The following is a 26,537-nucleotide window of genomic DNA, read 5'->3' as shown; positions in this document are numbered from 1 at the left end:
TGACCTCAATGGGGGTCTCACCGGGGGTCCAGGGCCTGTGGCTGCTGGTGGGAGGAGTGCAGTGAGGGTGTTTCTTCCCTGGCTGCTTCTGTGGGAGCGTGGCTCGGCTCCAGGTGGCTGTGTCCTGTGACTGTGGGCACTGCTCCCTCCAGGGTACGTCTGTACACGACCCAGTCCCAGTGCTGGAATCCTGACAAATGCCCCCAGCTCATAGATCCAGACCCTCTTCTGGGAGGGACTCAGCCATGCTTCCTCCTCGGATCACAGAAGACTCCAGGCACAAGCTGTGTGTCTCCAATAGTGTGCAGGGCTCCTCCGGCTGGGGTGCTGACCCTGTCAGCTGTTCACCTTCTTCACTGACTCCAGGGTGTGCATGTGAGCCTGCCTGGAGGGGCTGGGACAATCATTTACCCCATTAAAAAACTGGCCTATGTTCTTGACTGCAAAAACTCTTATCATAAAAATGCCATGTCCTCTTAAGTTAGCTTATAAATGTAATGTAATGTAATGCTAGGCACGGTGGCTCATGCCTTTACTAGCACTTGGGAGACTAGGGCCAGAGGATTGCTTGAGCCCAGGATTTCAAGACCAACTTGGGCAATATAGTGAGACCCTGTCTCTATAAAAAATATTTAAAAAAAATTAGCCAGGTGTGGTAGCATATTCCTGTAGTCCCAGTTATCCGGGAGGCTGAGGCAGGAGAATCACTTTGAACCTGGGAGGTCATGAGCTATGATTTACCACTGTACTCCAGCCTGGGCGACAGAGCAAGACCCTGTCTTAAAAAAAAAAATAAGATTAAAAATTTTTTTGAACTTAGCTGATTCTGATAAGTTTATTTAAAAATTAAATATGGGCCAGGCGTGGTGGTTCATGCCTGTAATCTCAGCACTTTGGGAGGCTGAAGTGAGTGAATCAGAAGGTCAGGAGTTCAAGACTAGCCTGGCCAAGATGGTGAAACCCTGTCTATACTAAAAATACAAAAATTTACCTCTATTACATATTAAAACACATATAAAGCTACAGTAATTAAAACAGTATAGAAGTTGTGCCTGAGGATATACATAAATAAATGGCACAGAAAAAACCCTAGAATCAGACCTTCTGTGTGCTCCCCGGGGGGGCACAGTGAGATTCTTTTATGGCTGTTGGGTGTCAGCTCTAAGTGGAGGGCCCATCTGTAGCCCCTAAGGTGCTTTGGACAGCATGGATGCCCTTTTATTTTTTCCTCTCCAGGTTTTGACATTCTCTTCTTTCTGGATTGTTTTTCTTTTAGAACTGACTGCTTTTCTTTACAATACATGGTGTTATTGTATTCTCTCTCTCTCTCTCTCTCTCTGTCTTCAGGCCTTAATTTCTCTGTGGAATGAGGTAAGGCACATGTAAATACTAAGCGATTCTGCCTGTCACTGTAAAGCTCCGACTCCCATCTCTCACCTGCCTGACACCTGCCTCAGACTGTCCAGCACCCTGGACATGAGCAAGGACAAATGTCAGAGCTGAGTCACTAGGGGACTCTGCTCATCCATGGGACAGATGGTGTCTCTGCAGAGGAGGAAGGTGGCTACCAATGGCCCCGCTCACAGGGCCCTGGCTGTTGCTGGCCATGTTTATTACTAAAGGCAGCAGATGAGGCCCTGCCTGGAGGCTCCTAAGCTGCCCCGTGAAGGTCCTGACCATGGGCTTGACAGACCAGCCATCCCTACATCCGGACTGCCCCCACACCCAGCCATGCTTCTTTCCTGGAAGATACTCAACTGGCACAGACCTGAGAGGCTGGGGATGGAAGATGGAGTTTTCTGCCTTGCTTCCTCTCCGGATAAAGCCCATGTGGGTGCCCCACGAGCCTCATGCATAGCCAAGCAGGGGCCACCTACAGGGTGGGAATTTCAGGGGCTTCCTGGCCTCTTCCTCCACAAATCCCCCCTGCATCTGGTCTTAATTTCTTTATATTTTTTTGAGACAGGGTCTCGCTCTGTCACTCAGGCTAGAGTGCGATGGTGCAATCATAGCTCACTGCAGCCTTGACCTCCCGGGCTCAAGTGATCCTCCCACCTCACCTTGTAGCGGGACTACAAGTACCTACCACCATGCCCAGCTAATTAAAAATACTTTTTTGTAGAGATGTCTTGCTATGTTGCCCAGGTTAGTCTCAAACTCCTGGTCTCAAGTGATCCTTCTGCCTCAGCCTCCCAAAGTATTGGGATTACAGGAGTGAGCCACTGTGAGCAGCCTAGTCTTAATTTCTACAAGTGGCTCTCACTCTATGTTTAGAGATCAGATGGGCTGCAAATACCCGTGGGAAAGTGAACCCTTGGATTTAGATGCTCTCGTGTGAAAAGGACTGAAAGCAGGTTTATGGCGGAAGATGGGAGTAGCAGGGTTCTGGGAGTCTGCAGCCAGCACTGTTGAAGTCACCCAGGGGAGGTGGTCCAGGGTCTCAAGGCCAAACTTGCCCCTGTATCTTTTGGTTAGGTTGGAACTGAGATTTTCTGCCTTCCCAGATGGGGACCTCCAGGATCCCTGTGAAAGTCATGCATTACTGGGGGCTGGTGGTTGCCTGCTCCCTCAAAGCACTGACCTCACTGCTTGATTCTGTCACCTTCCCACACATCTTTTTGTCTCTGGGCACCGGAGTGACCTGCCTGACTCCACCCTCCTGGGGTTCCTCAGGTTCTAGGCGCTTGGCTGCCCTCTCACTCCCCTTTGGCTGGCTTTGCTTCTCCAGCCCAGACCCTGGGGATCTCTCTTCCTGCCTCCCTTCCTGCCCAGGGCTGTGCACTGCCCTTTCTACATTGTCCAGGACTCTCCAGCAAACAATCCCACCGGTGGGGGTCCCTGCTGGCGTCCCTGCTGGCCTGGTGGACAGAACCGGGCACACTGGGCAGGGGCGCTGTTCACCTGGGTGGTGAAGGGTCCCTAGTAGGTGGCAGGCTGGCAGGGGCAGGTGTGCCTTTTCTGGCTGTCCCCTCACTGCTGGGCACAGGCCAAGTGGCTCCACGGGGCACCCCACAGCCACGTTGAGCCTTCAGGTGGTCCCCAAACCAGGAAGGAGTATGATGGAGAAAGATGATGTCCTAGATAGATCTAAGAAGCTGGACCAGAGGTGGCGGGGAGGGGCACTAGATATGTGGTTAGAAGAACTGGATTTTTTTTTCTTTTTTTGAGACAGAGTCTCACTCTGTCACCCAGGCTGCAGTGCAATGGCGTCATCTCAGCTCACTGCAACCTCCGCCTCCCAGGTTCAAGCAATTCTCCTGCCTCAGCCTCCCGAGTAGCTGGGATTACAGGCACCGGACACCATGTCCAGCTAATTTTTGTATTTTTGGTAGAGGCAAGGTTTCCCTATGTTGGCCAGACTGGTCTCGAACTTCTGACCTCAGGTGTTCTGCCCACCTTGGCCCTCCAAAGAGGTGGGATTACATGCATGAGCCACTGCACCTGGCCAGAGGACCTGGATTTTGGTCCTGATCTGGCCATTTAAAGTTGTGTGAGCTCGAGTACACTTCTTAATTTCTCTGAGCCTGTATGTTCTCAGCTGTGGAAAGAGGATAGTGATAAGGTGTATTCTCGGTGGGTTGTTAGGATCACGTGAGAGAAGGGAAACCGGGGGTCCATGGATGGGCTTTAGAGACCTGGAACCCCAAATGTTTTGTGCAAATTTGGCATACATGCAAACACATGCTTTTTTCTAGGGAGAGCAGTCTGGTTTGTCTCCCACTCTCACCCCAGATGGTTAGGAAACACTAGAGCCAGAACGTGGAGTTCAAATCCTCACTGTGACCTGGGGAAACTACTCCCTCTGTGCCTCAGTTTCCTCATATATAACATAGGTTTAATAATAGACTGTCTTATGGTGCTGAGAATTAAATGGAAAAAATATGCAAAGCTTTGAGAAAAGTGTCTCCAAGTGTTTGCTCTTTTTATTTGCTAATTTTATAGGAGTGGGAACTGAGACCCAAGGGAAGTGGAGTCTCGACTGGTACATTGTGTGCCAGACCTTGGCCACATTTGGCAGTATTGCCCTGGAAATGGTGCCAAGGTTGCCCAGGGTGCCGGCTGGTGAGGGGCAAGGAGAGAGGGTTGTGGCCGAGGGGGGAGTGCGGAGGGAGGGGAGCTGCAGGGGAGTGAAGGAGTGCATATGGGGTCTGTCTCACCATCTTGAGCCTCCCAAAACTCTTCTTTGGAAGCAAGGGGTGTCTGAATAAGGAACAAATAAAGGTAAATAGTGAGCACTGGGCGAGGCATCGTGGTGTGTGCCCGTGTTCCCAGCTGCTTGGGAGGCTGAGGTGGGAGGATGGCTTGAGCCCAGGAAGTGGAGGCTGCAGCGAGCTGTGACAGCATGACTGCACTCTAGCATAGGTGACATCTTGTGTAGGTGACAGAGCAAGACCCATCTCTTTTTTAAAAAAAGAAAGTACATTTTTAAAAAGAGGGGTGAGCACTGAGAAGGGTATAGATACAAAAGCATTTGCTGGAGACGTAAGTGTGGCCATTACAGAGAGGAGTGCCACCCAGGCGTGAGTGAGTCTCCCGCGGGTCAGTCCAGACTCCCCGGCACGGCCCTGCAGTGCTGGATTGCAAGGCTGAGAACTGCAGCTCCGGGGAGAGGCAGGCCTTGCGGTCCCTTCCCTGCTTTCCCCTTCACATAACAGAAGGAAAGGGGGGCCTTTAACAGCCAACCCCGCTTTTCCCTGCTCCTGAGTCTGCAGCCGGGGCCGTTTCTCTCCCTGCACCCCTGGGCTGCAGTTCTCAGGGACACTTACCACTTTTGCGCCTATGGCAGACGAGCATTCGTGTATCCATTTGTTCATTTGTTCAACGACTTTTTAGTGTCATTCTCTCTGGCCCATTCTGGGGCACTCACTGAGCGCACTGAAGCCACTTCTGCCTATGGGCCCCTGGGGAATCCTCTCCGAATTCAAGCTTCCTCCATCCCTTCCAATGTTTGGGAAAGGAGGTTTGAGTTGGGTTTTTGAATCGTTAAGCACAGCGGCTGTCCTATTCCAAGATTCAGGCTACCAGGGTAAGGGCTTCCCTGCCCCCAGCGGGGCCCCACGGAGAGCACACCAGGTACCCAGCCCTTCCCTCCACTCCAGCCCGCCCAGACCCCCTCTGAGGACAAGGCACTCCCAGACAGCCCTAATGAATGACTCCTTTAAACTCCAGGGCCCTCTGCTGAAAAGATAAATTCATTCAGGGCCATGTCAGTAAATTTCCAGAGCCAGCTCCCCGGCCTGGGTGTCCACGTCCTGAAGGTTGCCTGTGTGACAGGCCCAGCCCATCCTGGGGGTGGGGGTGGGTGGGATGCAGCTGGGTTACTAATATTTGCGGCTCCTGGAGGTTTTCCGAGAGGAAAGCATAATATTTGCTGTGATTTTCTCCTTTCCCTTGCACTACTGCTACCTTTCCTTCACAAACAGAAGTGAGGCAGAGTCAGGAAGCTGGGGGGGGCGGGGCTGTAGCACACCTGAGCTAGCTGTGGCTCTGTCACACTAGAGTGCAGCGGCTGCTGACAGTCCTGCAGGCCGGGAGGTGCGTGGGCAGGTGGTGCTGGCTGTCACGCTGACACTCAGTGCCTGCACTGGGAAGAATGTGCGCTTGGTAAAACACACTCGATATCACAGCAGCCCAGAGGAAGTAACCGGGAAAGTGCTTTTTCTTACTGTTTTCTTTAGTCCCCTTATTTGTAGGCACAGCTGCTTAAAGCAACAAGCTGACCCGTGACGATGCCAGAGCCTGCTGACCTCTGCCCTGATTCCAGAGGGAGATAAGACCCCTCAAACTGGCACAAGCTGGAACAGATGATCCCTTGTTACTTTTAAAACTTTACCATGTCATTATAATGCTAATGTCCTCACCCGTAGAAAAAAATAAGAAAATCGCTACTGTTTCTGAACATGTGTCGGAGGCATGTGAACCAGAGCAGCTCCATCTTGCGTAGGGGCTGGGGAAATGAGGCTGAGACCTACTGGGCTGCATTCCCAGAGGGTTGAGGCATTCTCAGTCACAGGATGAGAAAGGAGGTCGGCACAAGGTACAGGCCATAAAGACCTTGCTGATAAAATAGTTGCAGTAAAGAAGCCGACGAAAATCTATCAAAACCAAGATAGTGACGAGAGTGACCTCTGGTCATCCTCACTGCTCCACTCCCACCAGCGCCATGACAGTTTACAGATGCCATGGCAATGTCAGGAAGTTACACTATGTGAACTAAAAAGGGAGGCATGAATAATCCACCCCTTATTTAGCACATACTCAAGAAATAACCATAAAAATGGGCAAGCAGCAGCCCTTGGGGGTTGCTATGAAGTAGTCATTCTTTTATATGACTGTGTCATTACATAGTCATTCTTTTATATGACTATGAAGTAGTTATTCTTTTATTCCTTTATTTTCATAATAAACGTGCTTTCACTTTACTAACTCACCCTGAATTCATTCTGGAGCAAGATCCCAGAACCCTCTCTCGGGGTCTTGATCAGGACCCGCTTCTGGTAACACGTGTCATGCGTTGTGTGGAGAGGCATGTTTATGACCTGAGCCTGAGCGTCTAGAGATCCCACCCCCGCACCCCGACCCCGCACATGCTTACCACCTCCCCCCACCACATAACTCCTTACAACTCCCCAGTTCCCACGGCTCAGGGTGAAGGCGTGTTTAGAGTAAGAGCCCTCTCCTTCTCTTTTTCCTGGTCAGGAATAAAACCGCTTGCCTTTTTTTCCAACTTGGTGTTCTTTCTTCGCAACTGATACCAAGTAGGGAAGTCTTTTTTTTTCCCCCCCAGCTCATCAGCTATCATTAGTGTTAGTATATTTTTATGTGTGGCCACACATCCCTCACCCCATCCTTCTCGTCTGGGGCCCAGCTTGCCCGTGCCTCTGCGTATCCCTGTCCTCCTGCAAGTTGACTCTGGAGGATGTGTCTCCCCTTCTATCTAGTCTCAGGATCCTTGTTGGTGCATTCCTGGCTACATGCCAGGCCTGTGCTGGGTCTAGAGGTGACGGGGGCTGGCTCTCAGGCATCAGCTCACAGCCAGCAGGAGACAGACATGGAAACAGTGTTGTGGATGATGGTGGTGATCATGAGGCTTTCAGTCTGAACAGGGCAGAGTGGGACTGTAGGAGGACTGAGGGGTGAGGAAGGCTTAGAGTGGGGAGCTGGGTGAGGAAGAGTAGGGGCACTTTCAGGGAGAGGGAAGGTCAAGTACAGACTCCAGAACAGGCAGCCAGCAGGACTGGCACGGTGGGGCTGGGCGCTGGGAAGTAGAGAGGGCTGGGGCCAGGAGGATTGGGTTGGACACCCAGGCCAGGTTAGGAATCTGAACTGGTTCCTGAGGGAATTTAAGCTAAAAGTTATTTATTTCTCTCCCTTTCCCCTTCTGCAGCAGCCCCTGCAAGCACAATAAAATATTTGCATTTTTCAGAATGAATCTCTCCCTGCCTCCTCTTTGTGGGAAACCTTCCTTCCAACTCTCCCTCCTTAATCATCCTTTGGGGTATCTCTCTTAACCCCTTACTGTTCCCCTCCCAGACCCTCATACTGCATCCCAGCCGACTCCTAACATGATCTGAACTTGGATTTAATCCATCTGTTTAGTCATTTGCCTCCACTACTTCCATGAGCTCCCTGAGGACAGGGTCTCTGGCAGTAATGCCCAAAGTGGATTAGATACAAACACACGCTCCTTAACTTACAAAGGGTTACATCTGAACAAATCCGTCAGAAGTTGAAAATATTGTAAGTAGAAAATGCATTTCATACACCTAGCCTATACTATAAACCAGAAATAAAAGTCCGAGCCCCGTAACTGACTGAATGGATGCCCCCTTAGCAAGGGGATTCCAAAGTAACCTGGAAAACAAGTTTAGGCTGAGATGGGAAGGAAGGTCCCTCAGGCCTCGTTATATCCTCCTCCCTTAGGAATTCAGGCACAGCTGAGCAGCATTCACCGAAAACAGAGACCTGAAGACTCACGAAACAGGCTCCTTCTAGGAAGGAGATACCAAATTCCAACCAGACTCTAGTAGGGCATCACATGACAGACCGCAGGCCCTGAAAGAAATCCAAGTATTTTATGCCAAAATATATTTTTCTGGCATATTTTGAAATGTCTCTACAAAGCTGTCTCTTGTGGGAAAATCTACATTCTATAGGAGGGGTGTCCAATCTTTTGGCTTCCCGGGGCCACACTGGAAGAAGAAGAATTGTCTTGGGCCACACATAAAATACACTAACGATAGCTGAGCTAAAAAAAAAAAAAAAAAGAAAAGAAAAGAAAAAAAATTGCAAAAAAAATCTCATAATGTTTTGAGAAAGTTTACAAATTTGTGTTGGGCTGCATTCACAGCCGTCCTGGGCAGCACGAGGGTTGGACAAGCTTGATGCAGAGAATCGTCTTCCCTTTCAAGGTCTTTTTCTGATCCTGATAAGATTAGCTGAGCATCTAACACCTTTTAAAGGTCTGAATAGAAAATATTTGCCGTCTATTGCCTTTAAGGGTGGCCATCTATGAGACTTCATCTGTATAATAAAAACTTTGGTCTCCACAACCTCTTACCTCAACCCAGACACTCCTTTCTATTGATTTCAGGTCTTTTGTCCTTGTTGTTGAGAAGTCTTGCTCTTGTTGCCCAGGCTGCAGTGCAGTGGTGCAATCCTGGCTCACTGCAACCTCCTGGGTTCAAGCCATTCTCCTGCCTCAGCCTCTGAGTAGCTGGGACTACAGGCATGCACCACCATGCCCAGTTAATTTTTGCGTTTTTAGTAGAGATGAGGTTTCACCATGTTGGCCAGGCTGATCTCAATCTCCTGACTTCAAGTGATCCACCCGCCTTGGCCTCCCAAAGTGCTGGAATTACAGGCATGAGCTACCGCACCTGGCCTTGATTCTAATTCCCCTGTGACTTGGAGCCCCTCCAGCCCCCATGCCTTTCGCATCCACTTCAAGTCGTCTTGCCTTTCTGGATTGATGTCTGCCCGTATCTTCTGTTCTTCTAAAATGTGTAAAATCAAGCTGTAAACCAACCACCTCGGGCGCAGGTTCTCAGGATCTCCTTGGGCTTCGTCACAGGCCTTGGCCACTCATATTTGGCTCAGAATAAACCTCTTTAAAGACCTCTCAGAGTTTCACTCTTTTGTTGACACTACCAAACACCATTGCTTAGCCTAGCCTACCTTAATTGTGCTCAGAACACTTACAGTAGCCTACAGTTGGGCAAAATTATCTAAGGAGGCAAAGCCTGTTTTAAAATAAAGTGTTGAGTATCTCAATGTAATTTATTGAATACTGTACTAAAAGTGAAAAACAGCATGGTTGTATGGATACTTCAAGTCCAGTTTTTACTGAATGTGTATTGCTTTCATGCCATTGTAAAGCTGAAAAATTGCATGTCAAGCCATTACAATTCTGGGATCACCTGTAGGCATCCTGAGCCAGAGTCCAGGTGAGAACTGAGGCCTGCCCTGAAATAATGGAGGAATAGAAGAAAATGGAGGCTTGGTGATGAATTAAGGGCCTAGAATGGAGGAACTGGTTGGACATGGAGAGGGAAGAACCCTGTGTAGAGAAGGGATTGTGTTTTGCTTTTGCCTTTTTTGCTGAAGTCTCAGCCCACCACTCTTCCTATAACAGATGCGCGATAAAGCTGGCTGAATGGAAGCAGAAAGGCAGTTGCTGGCTTGTGTAAGTCAGGGCTCCTGGGCCCCAGGGGCATCTCAGAAACGCTTGAGGGTGAGTGGAGTTCTGAAGCTGCATCAGCCCAGCTTATTAAGTCCTTCACTACTGTGCACCTTGGGAAGTCCCAGAAAACATATGCTCCCCACCCCCAAACCATAATGAGCTAATACCCAAGCAGCTTGGGCTATTGTTGGTAAAGAACAAGAAGGCCATTATTCAAAGGAGAGGAATCGTGGTGTCTTCCAAAAATGGAGGCAACAATGTTTCTGGTTTCACACGTTCTTCCAGAACCCTGCCACTCTCCATCGAGAAGTGGGCTCTATGTCCCTTCCCTTCGATCCTGGGTGAGCCTTCACTGATCTCAACAAATAGGATATGGCAGAAATGATGCTATGTGACTTCCAAGGCTAGATTGTAAAGATGAGACAGCTCCTAGGGCTTTCTCTTGGGACATGAGCTGCTGTAAGATGCTCAGCTACCTTCAAGTCCCTGTGATGGGGAGACCACAGAAGAGACAGAGATCCCTGGAGCCCCAGCTGATCTACCCTTCAGCGGCACCAGACATATGGGTAAGGGGGTTTTCAGAGGACTCTGTCCCCAGCCCCATCTGATTGCAACCACCTGAGAGACCGAGAGAGAATCGCCCAGCTCAGCCCAGTCGTCCTTCAGAACCATGAGAGAGAACAACAAAATGCCTTGTGTTTCAAGCCATTTGTTCTGGGGTGGATTGTCACACACTAGATACGGGTGTGACAATACAGGGAGCTTGTGCTTGGGAGTCTGAACTGTAACGCATACCAGGGAGCCAGGGATAGTAAGATACATCTGCTAACAGAGTCTCCCACCTGGGGGTGCCAGCAAGAGAATGGAGCCAACACTGAGAAATGCCAGTGTCAGGCCAGCCAGGTCACTCGGCTGCTCTGCAGTTCCCAGGGTAGCCTGGACCTGAGATGTTCCCACTGTCTCCCTGCTGATGTGTGCTTTGGAAAGTCGCCTGAGCTGGGAAGCTGAGCAGACAAAATGGCCTGCCAGGGGAAGCATTCTCCGAGACGCAGGGAGTACCCTTCTCCTCCTTTGCTGTGTTCCTCCCAGTGCTAGTGGGAAGCTTGGAGCTCCCCTCCCACAAGCTCAACTATCCCAACAATGCTGCCCTGACCCTGTACATGCAATGCTTTCTCCTTTCCTACAGTATTTACTCATAACTGTGGCTAGGTTAGACTGAAGCAATGCTGGAAAGTATGTTTAGTTTGTCTTCAGCAACTCACCTACTGATTACCACTGCTATTCCTACCTCTCATAATGCCACTCCCTTGTACCAGGCTCCACAAAAGGCATTCTGTATGCCCAGTGACCCCCACAGCACCTCTCCCTTCATTCCTTCTCTGCCAGTGGTTCTCAGTTGGGGGCATTCCATGCACCCCCAACCCTGCCAAGCCCCCAGGGGACATTTGGCAAGGTCTGCAGACATTTTTGAGTGCCACACTAGGGTGTGTGGATAGAGGCCAAGGATGCAGTTAAACATCCTGTAATGCACAGGACAGCCCCTACAATGAACAGCTATCCAGTCAGCTGTGACAAGGTTGAGAAACCCTGGTGGATCTCAAATCTTACTTGTTTTGTGTTATATTTCTTTAGAACTTTTGTTCCTTTGCTTTCCATGCTGACAGCTAGATAAATGAAAAACAGACCAAGATCTGAAGACTGCTCCTGGCTAAATTTCAGCCTTCCTGAGACAATGGCATTTTAACAATCTCCAGCAGACTTGACACCCTGTCCCAAAAAGACACATCTCTCAAGGTCCTAGGCAGCCCAGGAAGGCGGACAGCCATTTTCAGGCAGCTGTGAGTCTTCGCTTTGAAGGGAGGAGAAGGAAACTCTGAAAAGCCAGTTCAGGGCCACCCCTCTGAAACTGACAGGGAGGGGCTTCTGTAGAGGAAGTGCACGCCCTGCCAGCGTGCAGGGCCTGCGAGAGGGTGGCTGATGAGTCACACCGGGCCATCCTTTTGTTACTCATTTCACAGTCTGGCAGCAGCACAGAAAAGGATACCCCCAAAGTGGAATTCCCCTTGTATGTACAATCACCCTTCGTTTATATCAGGGACTGGCAGGAGAGGGGAAGATCCTCCATTGTACTCATGACCCACCCTCATTAACAAGAGGTCTTCAGCCTCCTTCCCTAAACCGCACACACACCAGAACTGTGAGCCACAGTGAGTGATCCAAACCACGTGCCCCAGGCCTTTCCTTTCCCTTCTCCCTGCCCTACCTGCAGGAAGGGAGGCCCTAAAATGGAGGATGGGAGGGAGGCGAGGGTGCCGGGGCCTGACGTTCACTCTCCCACACTTGAGTCCCTTGCCCTTCTCAGCCGTGCCCTGGACCAGGAGGACGTGACCTGTTGCATGTTTCGTCTTTTTTGCGTGCCTGTTCCCTGCAGCCCTGACCCTGCTGGGCAGTTGTCCCCACAGTCGCTAGCTGCTATCAGAGTTGTACGTCCAGTACCGCAGCAAGGTGGCTGCTCATTCTTGGCTGCCCTCCCCCCAGGCACAGGCAAACCCACCCTCTTCCCCCGCAATCCCTGCTGTCATCACAGACCCCACAGAAGAAGGGAGGAGGAGGTGGAACCTTGCCCTCGGCTGCCAGTTCCTGTCTTAAATTCCTGCTCTTCAGGAACTCTCCTTCCTAGCTCCTGGAGAAATCACAAAGACAGAATCTATTTTCCCAACTTCCCGTGGGGATTCACAGTGCTGAACTACTAAAATCTCACTTGGGCTGGGGTAGCAAAATACAGGAGAAACATCATCCTGAGAATGGGCCCAACAAGAATGAATGTTGGAAACTTTCTCACTCTGATCCTGATCCCCAGAAAGACGGAGAAACCCCACGAGGCCCTGGGCTCCAGTGGTACCTTTCTGTGACACAGTCTTAAAGTTCCATACAGGGGCATGGCTCTGCTCCTAGTCAGAGGAAGCTGGTGGAAAAGCTAAGGGGGCACCCAAACAGGCGAAGGGTCACCCTGGATCCAGAGGCCCATGAGTAGCAGGCTAGAGCCCTGGAATCCCGCTCTGCACACCCTGTGGCTTTGCAGGAAAGTATACGGGAAAGGGGAGATTCTTAAAGGGGGTCCTACCACTCCTATTCCTGGAGAGGGGGCAGGGACAGCTAAGGAGAGATTTGTTCTTCAGGAATCTGATGAGGCTGGAGACCACGGGTACCATGGCCAAAGCTGGGGCAGCCAGGGTCGGGCAGGGGCCTCCAAGAAAACAGCAGGGTTAGCGGTTCACCCGGCCCTGCTTATGAGCTGTCTTAGATGCACTAAGGCAAGAGATGTCTCGTCTCATCTCTAAGATACTAGAGGCACAGGGAAGGCAGCTGGGAGTGTGGACAGCAGCCACAAGGGAGAAAAGTGGTGCAAGAGCATTTACAAGCAGAAGAGAAGCCGAGGGGACATGATGGCCCATGGACAACGTCCCCATGGACAGTGCCCTGGGCGGCTGGTGATGGGGGTGCTTGGACTGGTGGTGAAGAGATCTTTTTTTTTTTTTTTTTAATTTTTTTGAGATGGATTTTCACTCTTGTTGCCCAGGCTGGAGTGCAATGGTGCTATCTTGGCTCACCACAACCTCTGCCTCCCAGGTTTAAGCGATTTTCCTGCCTTAGCCTCCTGAGTAGCTGGGTTTATAGGCATGTGCCACCATGTCCAACTAATTTTGCATTTTTAGTAGGGATGGGGTTTCTCCATGTTTGTCAGGCTGGTCTCGAACTCCCGACCTCAAGTGATCTGCCCACCTTGGTCTTCCAAAGTGCTGGAATTACAGGTGTGAGCCACCTTGCCCAGTCGAAGAGATCATTTTTAAGAAAAAGAATGGATTTACTTTCTCCATCAAACCAGCCACCATCTATTTGCTAGTCTTTAAACATTTTAACTACATGCATACTTATTTATTTTTTTGAGATAAATTTTCGCTCTGTTGCCGGGGCTGGAGTGCAGTGACTCCAGAACCAGGCTGGAGAGCACGGCTCACAGCAGCCTCTGCCGCCTGGGCTCAAGTGATCCTCCCGCTTCAGCCCCTGAGTAGCTGGGACTACAGGCGTGTGCCAACAAGTCCAGGTAATTTTTTTGTAGAGACAGAGTTTTGCTATGTTGCCCAGGCTGGTCCCAAACTCTTGGGTTCAAGCGATCCTCTTGCTTCAGCCTCCCAAAGTACTTAGATTACAGGTATGTACCACTGCAAAGTTATTTAAAAGGCACCACAAATTCCAATAAGCAGGCATCTTACAAAATCTCTGACCAATAGTCCCCAAAACTGTCAAGGTCATCAATATCAAGGAAAGACTGAGAGACAGTCACAGCCCAGAGGAACCGAAGGAGACGAGACAACTAAATGGAACGTGGGGTCCTGGATGGAATCCCGGAACAGAGGAAGGACATTAGGGAAAAACTAAGAGAATCTGCCTAAAGAATAAACCTTAATACCAAAAACATTGGCAACAAAAGCCAAAATAGACAAAAGGGACCTAATCAAACTCCACAGCTTCTGCACAGCAAAAGAAACAGTCATTAGAGTGAATCGGTAACCAACAGAACGGGAAAAAATTTTTGCAGTCTACCCATCTGACAAAGGGCTAATATCCAGAATCTACAAAGAACTAAAGCAGATTTACAAGAAAAAAACAAACAAGCCCATTCAAAAGTGGGTGAAGGATATGAACAGATACTTTACAAAAGAAGACATACATGAGGCCAACGAGCATATGAAAAAATGCTCATCATCACTGGTCATTAGAGAAATGCAAATAAAAACTACATTGAGATACCATCTCACGCCAGTTAGAATGGCGATCATTAAAAAATCTGGAGACAACAGATGCTGGAGAGGATGTGAAGAAATAGGAACACTTTTACACTGTTGGTGGGAGTGTAAATTAGTTCAACCATTGTGGAAGACAGTGTGGTGATTCCTCAAGGACCTAGAAATAGAAATTCCATTTGACCCAGCAATCCCATTACTGGGTGTATATCCAAAGGATTATAAATCGTTCTACTATAAGGACACATGCACACGAATGTTCATGGCAGTACTGCTTACAATAGCAAAGACCTGGAACCAACCCAAATGCCCATTGATGGCAGAATGGACAGGGAAAATGTGGCACATATACACCACGGAATATTATGCAGCCATAAAAAACGATGAGTTCGTGTCCTTTGTAGGAACATGGATGAACCTGGAAACCATCATTCTCAGCAAACTGACACAGGAACAGAAAATCAAACACCGCATGTTCTCACTCATAGGCAGGTGTTGAACAATGAGAACACATGGACACAGGGAGGGGAGCATCACACACTGGGGTCTGTCAGGGGGAAATAGGGGAGGGACAGCATGGGGTGGGGAGTTGGGGAGAGATAGCATGGGGAGAAATGCCAGATATAGGTGATGGGGAGGAAGGCAGCAAATCTCACTGCCATGTGTGTACCTATACAACAATCTTGCATGTTCTTCACATGTACCCCAAAACCTAAAATGCAATTAAAAAAACCCTAATAATACTGCATCAATGCTGATTCATTATAACACGTGCACCATACTAATGTAACACGTTAATAATAGGGGAAACTGGGTGTGAGGTATCTAGAACTTCCTGTAATGTCATCTCAGCTTTTCTATAAACCTAAAACTGTTCTAAAAAATAAAATCTATTAACATTTTTAAAGGTACCTATTATAAAAATGCATTTTTAAATTTATAACTTAAAAACCATTTGCCAGGTGTGGTGGCTCGCACCTGTAATCCCAGCACTTTGGGAGGACAAGGCAGGGAGATTGCTTGAGCCCAGGAGTTTGAGACCAGCCTGGGCAACATAGTGAGACCCCATCTCCACACAGACACACACAAAAATTAGCCGGGTATGGTGGCGCATGGCTGTACTCCTGGCTACTCTGGAGGCTGAGGTGGGAGGATCACTTGAGCCCTGGAGGTTGAGGCTGCAGTGAGCTATGATTGTGCTACTGCATTCTAGTCTGGGCAACAGAGCAACACTCTGTCTCAAAAAAAAAAAGAAAGAAAGAAAAAAATTATTTAAAACACTTAAAAATTCCATGTTTAAAACTGAAGAATACACATTTGACCCCTTTGTGTTCATTAACTCCCCCTACGCTTCTCCTTCTGAGTTTCAATCCGTGCGTTATCCCAACACAGGCCACGTTGGTCTCTCCTCGTTTTGGCATTTCCACCCTCAGAATATGAACTTTTCAAGGACGAGGATCTGGTTTCCAACCCAACTTGTTTTCTTTTCTGCCTTTTCTCTTCCTCCACTATCCTCTTTTTCTTCTGCAGTTTGGTGAAAGGACTTTTCACATAACTGGAATCAGTAATAATAATCCTGGTCCCTTGAATTGGTTTGGGATTCTATAGTGTAGTGTGCCAAGTGTGTTTGCTTGTATAAATCTCAATTTCCTCCACAGCCCTGGGAAGGGAGCCTCCTTATCATTATCCCATTTCACAGAAGAGGAAACTGAGGCTCAGAGAGGTTGGGTCCAAATAAGTGGCTAATAAGTGGTAGAAGGAGCAGGACTGAAAACGTCCCCATCTAGCTTGCCTTTCCCATTGGTCTTGCCCCTTCCCCACCCTCTGCTGAGCTAGAATGTGGGGTGGGGCACCCTGTAGTCAAACACCTCCCAGTGGGTTCTGGGGGTCCATGTGACATCTTGAAGAGGAGGCACATTGACCCATCTCTGAAGGGCCTGGGGAACATTTGCTGGATTACAATGAAATGAGGGTGTGCTTTTTTTTTTTTTAGATGGAGTCTTGCTCTTGTTGCCCAGGCTGGAGTGTAATGAAGCTATCTCGGTTCTTCACAACTTCCGCCTCCCGGGTTCAAGAGATTCTCTTGCCTCAGCCTCCCAAGTAGCTGGGATTACAGGTATGTGCCACCATGCCCTACCAATTTTTATATTTTTAGTGGAGATGGGGTTTCTCCACGTTGGTCTGATTGGTCTCGAACTCTCCACCTCAGGTGATCCGCCTGCCTCGGCCTCCCAAAGTGCTGGGATTACAAGCGTGAGCCATCATGCCTGGCTGGGTACGCTGTTTCAACAGGCTTGGCAGCCTTGGGCTCTCCCTCAGGAAGCCAGCGGCCTATACGCTCACCTATGCGTTCCTGGCTGGGGTAGCTGCCTTCATGTGAGCTCTGCGGGCTGTGGGGAAAGCTCAGTGGTGACCCAGTGCAAAGCACCAGAGGTAGGAGCAGCTCAGCCTTGGAATTTCCTGGGTCCTTGGGAGCCATTTCAAGTGGCAAGTACCTGTAAGTACGTGGTTACTACCCCACAATTTCAGAGCCATATTTAGCTGCAGGGCCCGCCAGTGGAGGCTCTGGCTGGGTCTCCAGCCCTTCCCCCAAAAGGGCTGAGTCAATTCTTGTACAACTACGTTCTGCAATGCAGGTGGCTCATGGTCAGAGCAGCTCTGTAAACATGGTTTGAATGGCTTTGGGAAAGCTTGGAAGCTGAGCCTTCTGAGAAGGAGGGTGTGTGATCATGGATTAACCCTTGCTGGGCAGCACAGTAAATAGGCCAGGGAGGTGCACAGGTCTAAGAATGTCACCTGCCCAAATTCCCTGGGTGAACTGAGTAAGGATCAGGGTAGAAAGCGCAGGTGGAAAAAATGAATTTTGCTGAGAACGGTTCCTCAGCACAGCACTATGGCAAGTTGGAGGGAGCATGGGTTGCGAAGAGTGCAGGATTTACAATCAGACCAGAGGTCAATCCTTTGGCAATTATTAGCTGTATGGCTTTATACTTACCCTGCCCTCTCTGTGCCTCAGTGTTTTTATCTGTACAGTGGGGTGAAAATACTTACTTTAGATTTGGGATGAGTACATGACATACTACAGTGAAAAAATGCTCCATGAATTGCACACTGTTATGTAGGTGACAGGTGCTGTTATTACTCTTTATGTGTGTAATAAAAGAATGATCTTGGCTGGGTGCAGTGCACACCTGTAATCCAAGCACTTTGGGAGGCCGAGGTGGGTGAATCATTTGAGCTCACAAGTTCCAGACCAGCCTGTGAAACATGGTAAGACCCAGTCTCTACAAAGAATACAAAAATTAGCCAGGTGTGGTGGCATGTGTTTGTAGTCCCAGGTACTCAGAAGGCTGAGGTGGGAGGATCACTCGAGCCCAGGAGGCTGCAGTGAGCCAAGATCCTACCACTGCACTCCAGCCCTGGGGAACAGAGTGAGACCCTGCCTTAAAAAAAAAAAAATAGAGGGAGAGAGACCGGGTGCAGTGGTTCATGCCTGTAATTCCAGCACTTTGGGAGGCTGAGGAGGGTGGATCACAAGTTCAGGAGTTCGATTCCAGCCTGGCCAATATGGTGCAATCCTGTCTCTACTAAAAATACAAAAAGTTAGCTGGGTATGATGGCACGCGCCTGTAGTCCCAGCTGTTCAGGAGGCTGAGGCAGGAGAATTGCTTGAACCGGGGAGGCAGAGGCTGCAGTGAGCCGAAATTGTGCCATTGCACTCCAGCCTGGGTGACAGAGCAAGACTCAGTCTCAACAATAACAGCAACAACAACAACAAAAAAAAAAAAAAAAAAGAGAGAGAGAGAGAAAGAGAGAGAAAAATGATGATCTTGTGGTGCTCTAGCCCTCTAGCACAAGGAATGAGGAATAGCTGGTCAGAAACCAGGGAATGACTTTAGAATAGCTGAATACAACATGTTAGGGGGTCTTTGAGGTCACGTCATTTACCCTCCTTCCTTCTCCATTTTTGGAAGAGATGGAGGTTCCAGATAGAAGTTCCAGGTAATGACTCGCCCAGTCTCCCTACTACCAACAGAGCTGAGTGTAGGCTCATATCTCTGGCCATGTTGCAGGGTGTTGCTGCCATGGCCTTCATTCCTGGTGCTTGTGAGACTGTTGGGATTTGGTGATGGTCAATGCCTATCACCACCCAGTGCCCAGATGCCAGAATCAGGGTGAGAGTACAGTATACCACATTTCACAGACTGCGATCTAGCTAGAGTCCTCCAAAATAAAAGGCCAAAAGAACAAAATAACCAATACTGCATCACACACACACACATACCCCCCTGAGAAATTACAGACTAGGCACTGATAAATTTTTACAAGGTTTACATTTCACCTGGTTTAAAATTCCCCTGGGAGAGGAATTTCTCCCAGGAATGTTAAGCTTTGCCGTCTTCTCTCCAAATGACCCAGTGGTATTTACATAGGACTTAAATCATGTATTCGTTGCTTTCACTTTGACCCTTAAGTTATTATTAAACTTTGAAGCAGATGTTAGACAGTTTCTGGGTTTGTTTCTGTATTCTCTCTCTCTTTTTATTTTTTTGAGATGGAGTGTTGCCCTGTTTCCTAGGCTGGGGTGCAGTGGTGCGATCTCCACTCACTGCAACCCCTGCCTCCTGGATTCAAGCAATTCTCCTGCCTCAGCCTCCTGAGTAGCAGGGATTACAGGTGCATGCCACCCTGCCCAGCTAATTTTTTTGTATTATTAGTAGAGATGGGGTTTTACCATATTGGCCAGGCTGGTCTTGAACTCCTGACCTCAGATGATCTGCCTGCCTCGACCTCCCAAAGTGCTTGAATTACAGGTGTGAGCCACTGTGCCAGGCTGTTTCTCGATTCTCTAAAGCCCCCGGAGTTGGTCAGTTTTCATCAGTTTCATTTTCTCTAATGAATAGATTTTCCTGGAGCATCTGCCTTGTGTGCTCAAGGACCTCTGTCTTCTATCTTTTGTGGGGGCAAGAAGAAAAGAAATGAAAGGAGTGTTTTCTGCAGGTAAGAATGTACTCTGGCATCTCAGGAATCTGCAGAGCCTAAGCTCAGACAAGCTTTCTCGCCCAGGTCACGTTCTCCCTCACAGTCTGTCTAATGATTCACACAGATGCTTTGACATCCCTCAGGGCTAGAAAATTTTCCAGGTCCCCTCCTAGGGAGTCTAGCTCAGGATTTAAACATACCCTGGGGTCAGACTAACTGCATTTGTGTACCAGCCCCCACTTCAGCTGTAGGAGGACCTCTCCATCCTCATCTATAAAATGGGAATAATCACAGGGCCTTAGAGATTTTGCAAGCATGGTTCAGCGTCTCACAAATAGTATATGCACATTAAATGTTAGCTGCTATCAGCTGGTACTAACACTGTAGGAGTACCAGAACCTCTGCTAGGTGGATGAGGACAGGAAGTACAACTCTAGTTGATTGATCTTGTTACTGATGAACTTGCCTGGGGAGCCGGCTGAGGCTGATGGCACGAAACAGACTTTTGGTTTATCAGAGCAAATAATCTGCTCCAGTAACTGTAGGCCCACATTTATTACGAGTAAAAGAACATTGAGGGCGGATTCTATGAGAATCTGAAATAACAGCCCCAGGCCCCATCGCTGGGACTTCCTAGAAGCTTTGGGAGTTTTCATACTAAAGGTGGGGAACCCTGTGGGTTCAAACCCTCAACAAGAAACAAACCTGAACTTGGCTCCAGAAAGCAAGGTTTCAGACAGTACAGCTACTCCAGTTAATTTTATTTAAATGAGCATTACAACTGCCTGTATAACAATCCGATTCCCGCTGTCTTGATACCATGGTGAGCTTGTCTTGCAGACACTGAGAATGCCCTGGTACCTTAACTTCCTTCAGCAGCGAGCATTAGAGTTTCTTCTTCCTTCACACTGAGTCACTTTCCCTGGTCCCTGAACCTCAGAGAACTGATGTCTCAGTGCGGTCATTGGCCTGGGGGAGTCCTACCACCTGGTCTTCAGCCCAGAGACTATTGGTGAACCACTGGTAATACTGGCTCCAGGAGGTGCATACCAAGGGATGGCTGACATCCAGAAGCCCCCTGGCCCTCCCAGTGGCAGTATCTCTGTAACTTCAGCAACTAGCCCTGTGCAGGGGACACAGGAGGCCTCATCTGTGTGCCCCAGCATGGGGCTGAGGGTAGAAACATTGCCCCCCTAGGGCCAAGAAATTCCATAGAGCTTCTGCAAATAGAAATTGCCAAGCTGCCTGGGAAGGGAGAGAAGCCACAGATTGTCCCTCATCTCTTCCACCCACAGCCTTATAACCAAGACCCCTCTGCTTGCTCTGAACCCATCACTTACCCAGGGCTCCTTGGCAGATGTCTGTGCGGGTGGCTCCTCCAATGATAAATTGGGGGTCATCGCAGATCTCCTGAGAATGAGACCCACAGAGTGCTGTTAGCCCACCAGGCAGGTGCTTCTGCAGTTAGGATGCCCCCATTCTCAGTGGGGTCTTCTTACCCCTTCTTTCCTCCCCGTCCCCTCTGGGGAAAGTCTCATCACAGTCAGAGCTCTGTGCCATGAGGTCCTCTGCCCCTAGCTCCCTGGCCCTGATGGATGGGTGCGCAGTCCTGTCTGAGAAGGGCAGGCATTGGACCCTACACACTCCAGACTGCCTGGAGCCTCCTTCATCATGCTGTTTCCCAGGGCACACAGCAGCAGCAAGTTCAGCCTTTTCTGCCAGGCGTTGAGACCATCCACATTCCAGAGTCATCCTCTCCGCTAGACTAGCACCCTGTCTCCTCTGTTCCTGCATGCAAGTTGTTTTGCTTGCATGAAATTCCTTCCTTTCCCACTCTTTCCTCTTTTTCCATATAGCAGCATATATGGAGGCTCGTTGCCTCCTCTGTGAAGTCCTCCTTCCTAGTCGGATCCTCACTCATCCCTTCAAGTCTGAGTCCCAGAGTCTTTGTACTCTACAATTTATGACTTAGGTATTACTCTGTCTTCCTAACACATACCCTTTTGAGGGCAGGGGGGACCAAACCCCTTTGAATTCTTCCATGGGGCCATGAAACTTGGAGCATCCATCTATTCTGTACATGCTTATATCAGAGACCGTGTTCGAAGCTTTTTCTCATGTAGCCCTCTCAGGAATGGGTGTTATCCTCCTTTTACAGGGGAGGAAACAGCTCAAAAAGGTGAAGTGATGTGTCCAAAGTTAACATAGCTCAGTAATAGACAGCACTGGCATTGGAACTTACTGATCAAATGTGCCAACTTTTTCTGCTCCTGCCCTGCCTCTAATTGATTTGGTACCAAACCTCTAAGGGTGCTAAAACCTCAGGGGCCGTTGTCAGGAGCAGCCTGATGGAAGCCAACCTTGAAAACTTCTCAGCCCTTTCAGCAGCCCTGAGTGTGTTTCGATTCTAAAGAGCTCCACCCAAAAACCACAGAGGAAGTTGGGGCACAAATCTAGGCCTCTCTGGGCTCGGGCAACCTTGACTTAGAGGAGCCGCTCCTGTGTCTCATGTCTGCTTGGGTTGCACATGCCCGCCTCCACCCAGTGGCCTTGGCATGCCCCCTCTGTCAAGCAGAAGTTTGCCTATGTGAGACTTGGATGTAGCCCCCATTCATCCTGGCTCAGATTTTGAGAGGTCTTCCGGGAGCACTGTTGGCTGCAAAGCACATTCCCTTCATGCCTCTGTCTTGTCGCTCTCTGCTCCTGTCGGTTTTGGGAATGGCAGAGAGAATCAGAATCCTCTTATGCTGAGGCAAAGGAAGCCAGCTTGGCCCAAGGCCTGCCAGTGAGCTCTTATCTAGCTGATGGAATAGATTGGGCTTGGTGCTGGGAGTCTGTTTATTATAAAGAATCACACAGATAATCCTGAGTGTGCCAGGCACTTACCCCAGCAGGGTTTTTCCATTATACTTCAGAAACTTTCTAGTGCCTTAGCAGTCTCTCTAGAGAAGTCACAGTACAGAGTGCTGCTTAGTGATGCTTCAGAAAACTGAAACTTGTGCACAGCATGTAAGGCCCCAAATTAAACATGGGATTTACCAGTCAGTGGAAAGGGGTGGAGGAATTGGACTTTGCTGCATTATTCTGATAACCTGGGTTTGAATCCTGGCTCTGGCACTTATTATATAGCTCCTAGGACCCTGAGAAGTTACTTAATCTTTTGAAGCCTCAGATTTTTCACCTGCAAAATAGGAACAATGAAGTACCTACCACAGAGGATTGTTCTGAGTGTCAAATGAGATAATGATGTAAACATGCCGTAAGCACTCCATAAATGTGATCTATTATTATTACTGTTGAAGAAGTTGATGATAACGATCACTGAACTTGGAGACAGTACATAGGGGTTTGAAGCTGAGTTCGGCCAGCTGAAGATAAGCAAGTGAGAAACCTCTCAGAGGTTTTGTGTTCTCAGGAGAAAAATAGGGGTTCACAACACCTGCCCTTGCTCCTAACAGACTGATCGCTGGGAGAATCTGATGTGCCACCCGGATCACACCAGCTTTCTCCTCACTGTGCCCTGCACGGCCCTTGGACCCTTGGCCCATGGCCCTTCCTGCTTTATCCCCCTTCCAGGCACTGGAGCCACTCTTGCCAGTGTTGTGAAATCCCCTCTCCAAGGAAGGGCAGCTGCTCCTGATGCAAGGCTAACCTGCTCCCCCGCCCTGCCTGAAACCCTTATTCTCACTTCCTCAGGGACCCTGTTTCACTGTCCCCACCCTGCCTTTATCTTTAATCCCTTCCTCCTGGTGATTCAACATATGATACATTCTAGTTGTTCTCATATGAAAAAAAAAAAAGAAAACAAATAGGCTCTCAAAGTCCAGGTCCTGCTCTACCTATCGGTTCTCCTCTCATCCCAGGTGCCCTTCTTAAATGAGTTGATCATGTTCTTCATTTCCAGTTCCGCTACTCTGGAGTCTACAGCCATCTCGCTTCTGCCCTCACCTTTCCATTGAAATTGATAAAGTCACCAATGACTCGCTAATGTCCAAATCCAGTGGACACAATTGTGCTCCCCTTGCCTGACCTCTGCAGCATTTGAGAAGGTAGGACGGAGGCAGGGAGTGCAGCCATGAGGGGACTCAACATGTACAGACCACACACAGCCCTGGATCCATGCCCTCCACAGCCTGACTCTGGGCAAGTGTTTAACCTTCCCAAGCCTCAGTTTCTTCACCTGGCAAATAGGGATAGTAACAGTCACACCCTCACTTGGTTGTGCAGTGCAGCCTGCCCTAAGCAGTGACCCTCGATCATCTCTAGACCTCCATATCCTCATCTGGAAATCCACAGGCATTTCCAGCTGTTGGGGGACCTGTCTCTGTCCCCTCTAGCCTCAAAAGTAAGTCTTCAGCAGCAGGAACTATATGCATTGTGCCTGGCATATAGTAGGTATTAGAGAAATGCTCATTGAATGAATGAAAGAATAAGTGAATAAGTGTGTGAACTCACTGTGTAAACTGTAAAGTGCCATGCAAATATAAAGTGAACACATTCTCTTGGTTTGTGTCTCACTTTTTTTTTTTTTTTTTAACTTTTTTATAGAGACAAGTCTTACTATGTTGCCCAGGCTGGTCTTGGACTCCTGGTTCAAACGATCCTCCCACTTTGGCCTCCCATAGTGCTGGGATTAGAGTCGTAAGACACTGTGTTGAGTCAGCGTATCGCTTTCACAACCATAATTTCATTTGAGGCTCATTACAATCCTGCATCCACTCATTCTACAGTCACTTCTTTTGTGTTCAGCGACGTATCTCCTGAGCTCTCAGGACAGTGCCTGGCATGTAAGAGGTGCTCAATCAATGCTGTGGAATGAATGAGCAAATGAATGAATGAATGAATACTGTGAAAGGCATGCTTATGTGCTAGGCACTGCGGCTATACTGGTAAATAATGTGCATATGATCCCTGCAGTTCAGTAGGAAGAACAAATACATGTGATTATATTTCTCAAGTGTGACAATGCTGGGAAGGAAATGCATGGGGTGAGAGAGAATATCCAAGGGGGAAGGCGGTTGCTAAGAAGGGTCAGAAAAGGCCTCTTTGGGAAGAGAACATGTGACTAAGTCAGAAAGAATGAGAGTGAGCCACACTCCAGAAACCCAGGTAGGATCATGCCTTGCTGGTGAGAGGGCCTCATGCAGGAAAGAACTGGCCCTTTGAGAGACTGAAAGGAAGCCAGGATGGCCGGGCCTGGGGGGCCACAGAAGAGAGAAAATATCTAGGCAGAGTGATTTCTTTTAGATGAAGATGTGGAGGCACGGAGAGGTTAAATGACTCCCTCAAGGTCACCTAGCAGGTTAGCAAGAAGAAGAAAGAACCCAAGTGCTCCGAGCCTGGGCTAGGGTGCTTGCTGCAGCCCTCACTACCAATGGGCTGGATTTAGGGTAACAAGGTGACCTGTGAGGCTGCCAGGTGTGGAAGCAGAGCTGGAAGACTTGTTCTCATAACAGGAATCTAGAAGTTGGACTTCCCTGCAGGCTTCCCTAGGCGTGGTGGGAGAAGCCTGGGGAAGTGTCTCACAGGAGGAAGAGCCACTGGGGTTGTCCGGGAAACGGAATGGACGAATAGATTGGGGAGCAGAAGGTGTCCCAGGGAAGGGAGGACAGAGACCCTAGCGGGGCGGGATAAGGGGGCCTGGAGGCCTCCTGGAGGATTCCCGCCAGGGAAATCATGAGACACTGGCTCCTTGGAGCACCTCCGTGTCCTGGGTTAATTATCAGTATCAGGGTTATGGGGAGGTTTCCCTGGTCCTTTGGAAAAATAAATGTAACCTCAGGGCTGCATGAGACTATCCTTAGTCACAAAATTACCAGGCTGTGGCCTGTCCCCTTCCATGAACAGACAGAACCCGGGTTAGGGACAGACTTTCTCTGGTAGATGTTGCCTCTCACCATCCCTTCCCTGCAGACCCGATTCTCCTCCCCTTCCAGCTCCAACTAGAGTCCAATCAGTTTCACCCCAGCCTCCTGTGCCACTCTGAGTTTTTTTGAAGTCCTAAAGCGGCTCACCTGGCGGGCCTGCTAGTGGAGTTTGAGGACAGTGATTCGCTCCGACCCGCCCAGGAAAGCCCGGTGCGTGGAAGAGAGGGCAGGCCCCGGTGTCCGCCCCACGCTCGAACGGAGTCCCGGGCTCGGGCGGCGCGGCGGTGTCGCGGGCCTGCGGGGTCCCCACTGCAGCACCCGGGCTGCACCCCGCCCTGCCCGGCACCCCGCCCTGCCCGCGTCCTGCCGCACGCTTCTACCTACCGTGGGTCGCTTCCACTCGATGCCCCGGGTCTTGCTGGAGTAGGGCCCCAGCTCCTTGAAGCCCAGGGACGAGGGCATGGCCGGGAAGGAGGGGTCCTGGAAGAGCGCCCCGGCCTCCAGGCACTCGTCCCGCAGCGCCTCGTAGTCCTGGTTGAGGTACTTGATGGCCCTCTCGTGCGAGCCCAGCCCCTGGGCCGCCTCCCGGTCCTTCACCAGCTTGGCTGCGATCCCCGCCATGCTGCGGTCCCGGCGGCCGCACTGCGCAGAAGAAGGTCGGGGCGACTCCGCGCTGCGCTCGGCTGGGGCGCGGCCAGGGTCCTGCGCGCGGCTGCGGACTCCGCGGACGCCCCAGCTGCGAGCGATGATTCACCGGAGGGAAGCGGCCCGGCCCGCGGGGTGTGGCCTCAGCCTCTCCCGGCCTGCTGGGCGCCCGGCCCGGGACCAGGCCAGCCCGCGGCCTGCAGAGCGCCGGGACGGGACCGCTGCGGCCCGGGGCCGGTGCTGCCATCTGCGGACCAATCCCGGGATCGCGCGGGGTCACAAGCTGGGGCCCCCACCCGAACCAGAGGCCACCCTCCCAGCCCCCGGGGAGGAAGGCTGGGCGACCCTGGAGGCTAGGGTAGTTGTGGCGGTCCAGAAAACACCCCCCGGGGAGTTAGTAGGGGTTCAGGTAGTGAAGTCAAGGAAACTACACTCGAACTTTGAGCCAAAAGCCGTCTCTGCATACATTATCTCATTTAATCCTCCCAGCAACTCTGAAGGAGGCACTGATACAGTCCCCATCTTACAGATGAGAAAATTGAGACTTGGAGAGGC

The 26,537-nt window shown here is 49.8% G+C and overlaps 1 protein-coding gene across 1 annotated transcript in view; it reads right to left on the bottom strand.

Annotated features, from left to right (window-relative positions):
* The window catches only part of CAPN2 (calpain 2), a 61,445-nt gene extending 35,390 nt beyond the window's left edge, over positions 1–26,055 (bottom strand). The window contains exons 1-2 of the mRNA XM_012459749.2: positions 25,722–26,055; positions 20,811–20,880 (exon numbers count right to left, since the gene is read on the bottom strand). Of these exons, the coding sequence (XP_012315172.2) occupies positions 20,811–20,880; positions 25,722–25,958 (307 nt within the window). The 5' untranslated portion in view covers positions 25,959–26,055. The remainder of the gene's footprint in view (positions 1–20,810; positions 20,881–25,721) is intronic.
* Between the last annotated feature and the right edge of the window lie 482 nt (positions 26,056–26,537).

Source organism: Aotus nancymaae, unplaced genomic scaffold (genome assembly GCF_030222135.1).
Source record: "Aotus nancymaae isolate 86718 unplaced genomic scaffold, 86718_ANA_hifiasm-v0.15.2.pri h1tg000032l_0, whole genome shotgun sequence".
Lineage (NCBI taxonomy): Eukaryota > Metazoa > Chordata > Mammalia > Primates > Aotidae > Aotus > Aotus nancymaae.
Note: the sequence above shows the minus strand (reverse complement) of the source record. Positions and strands in the feature narration are given on the sequence as shown.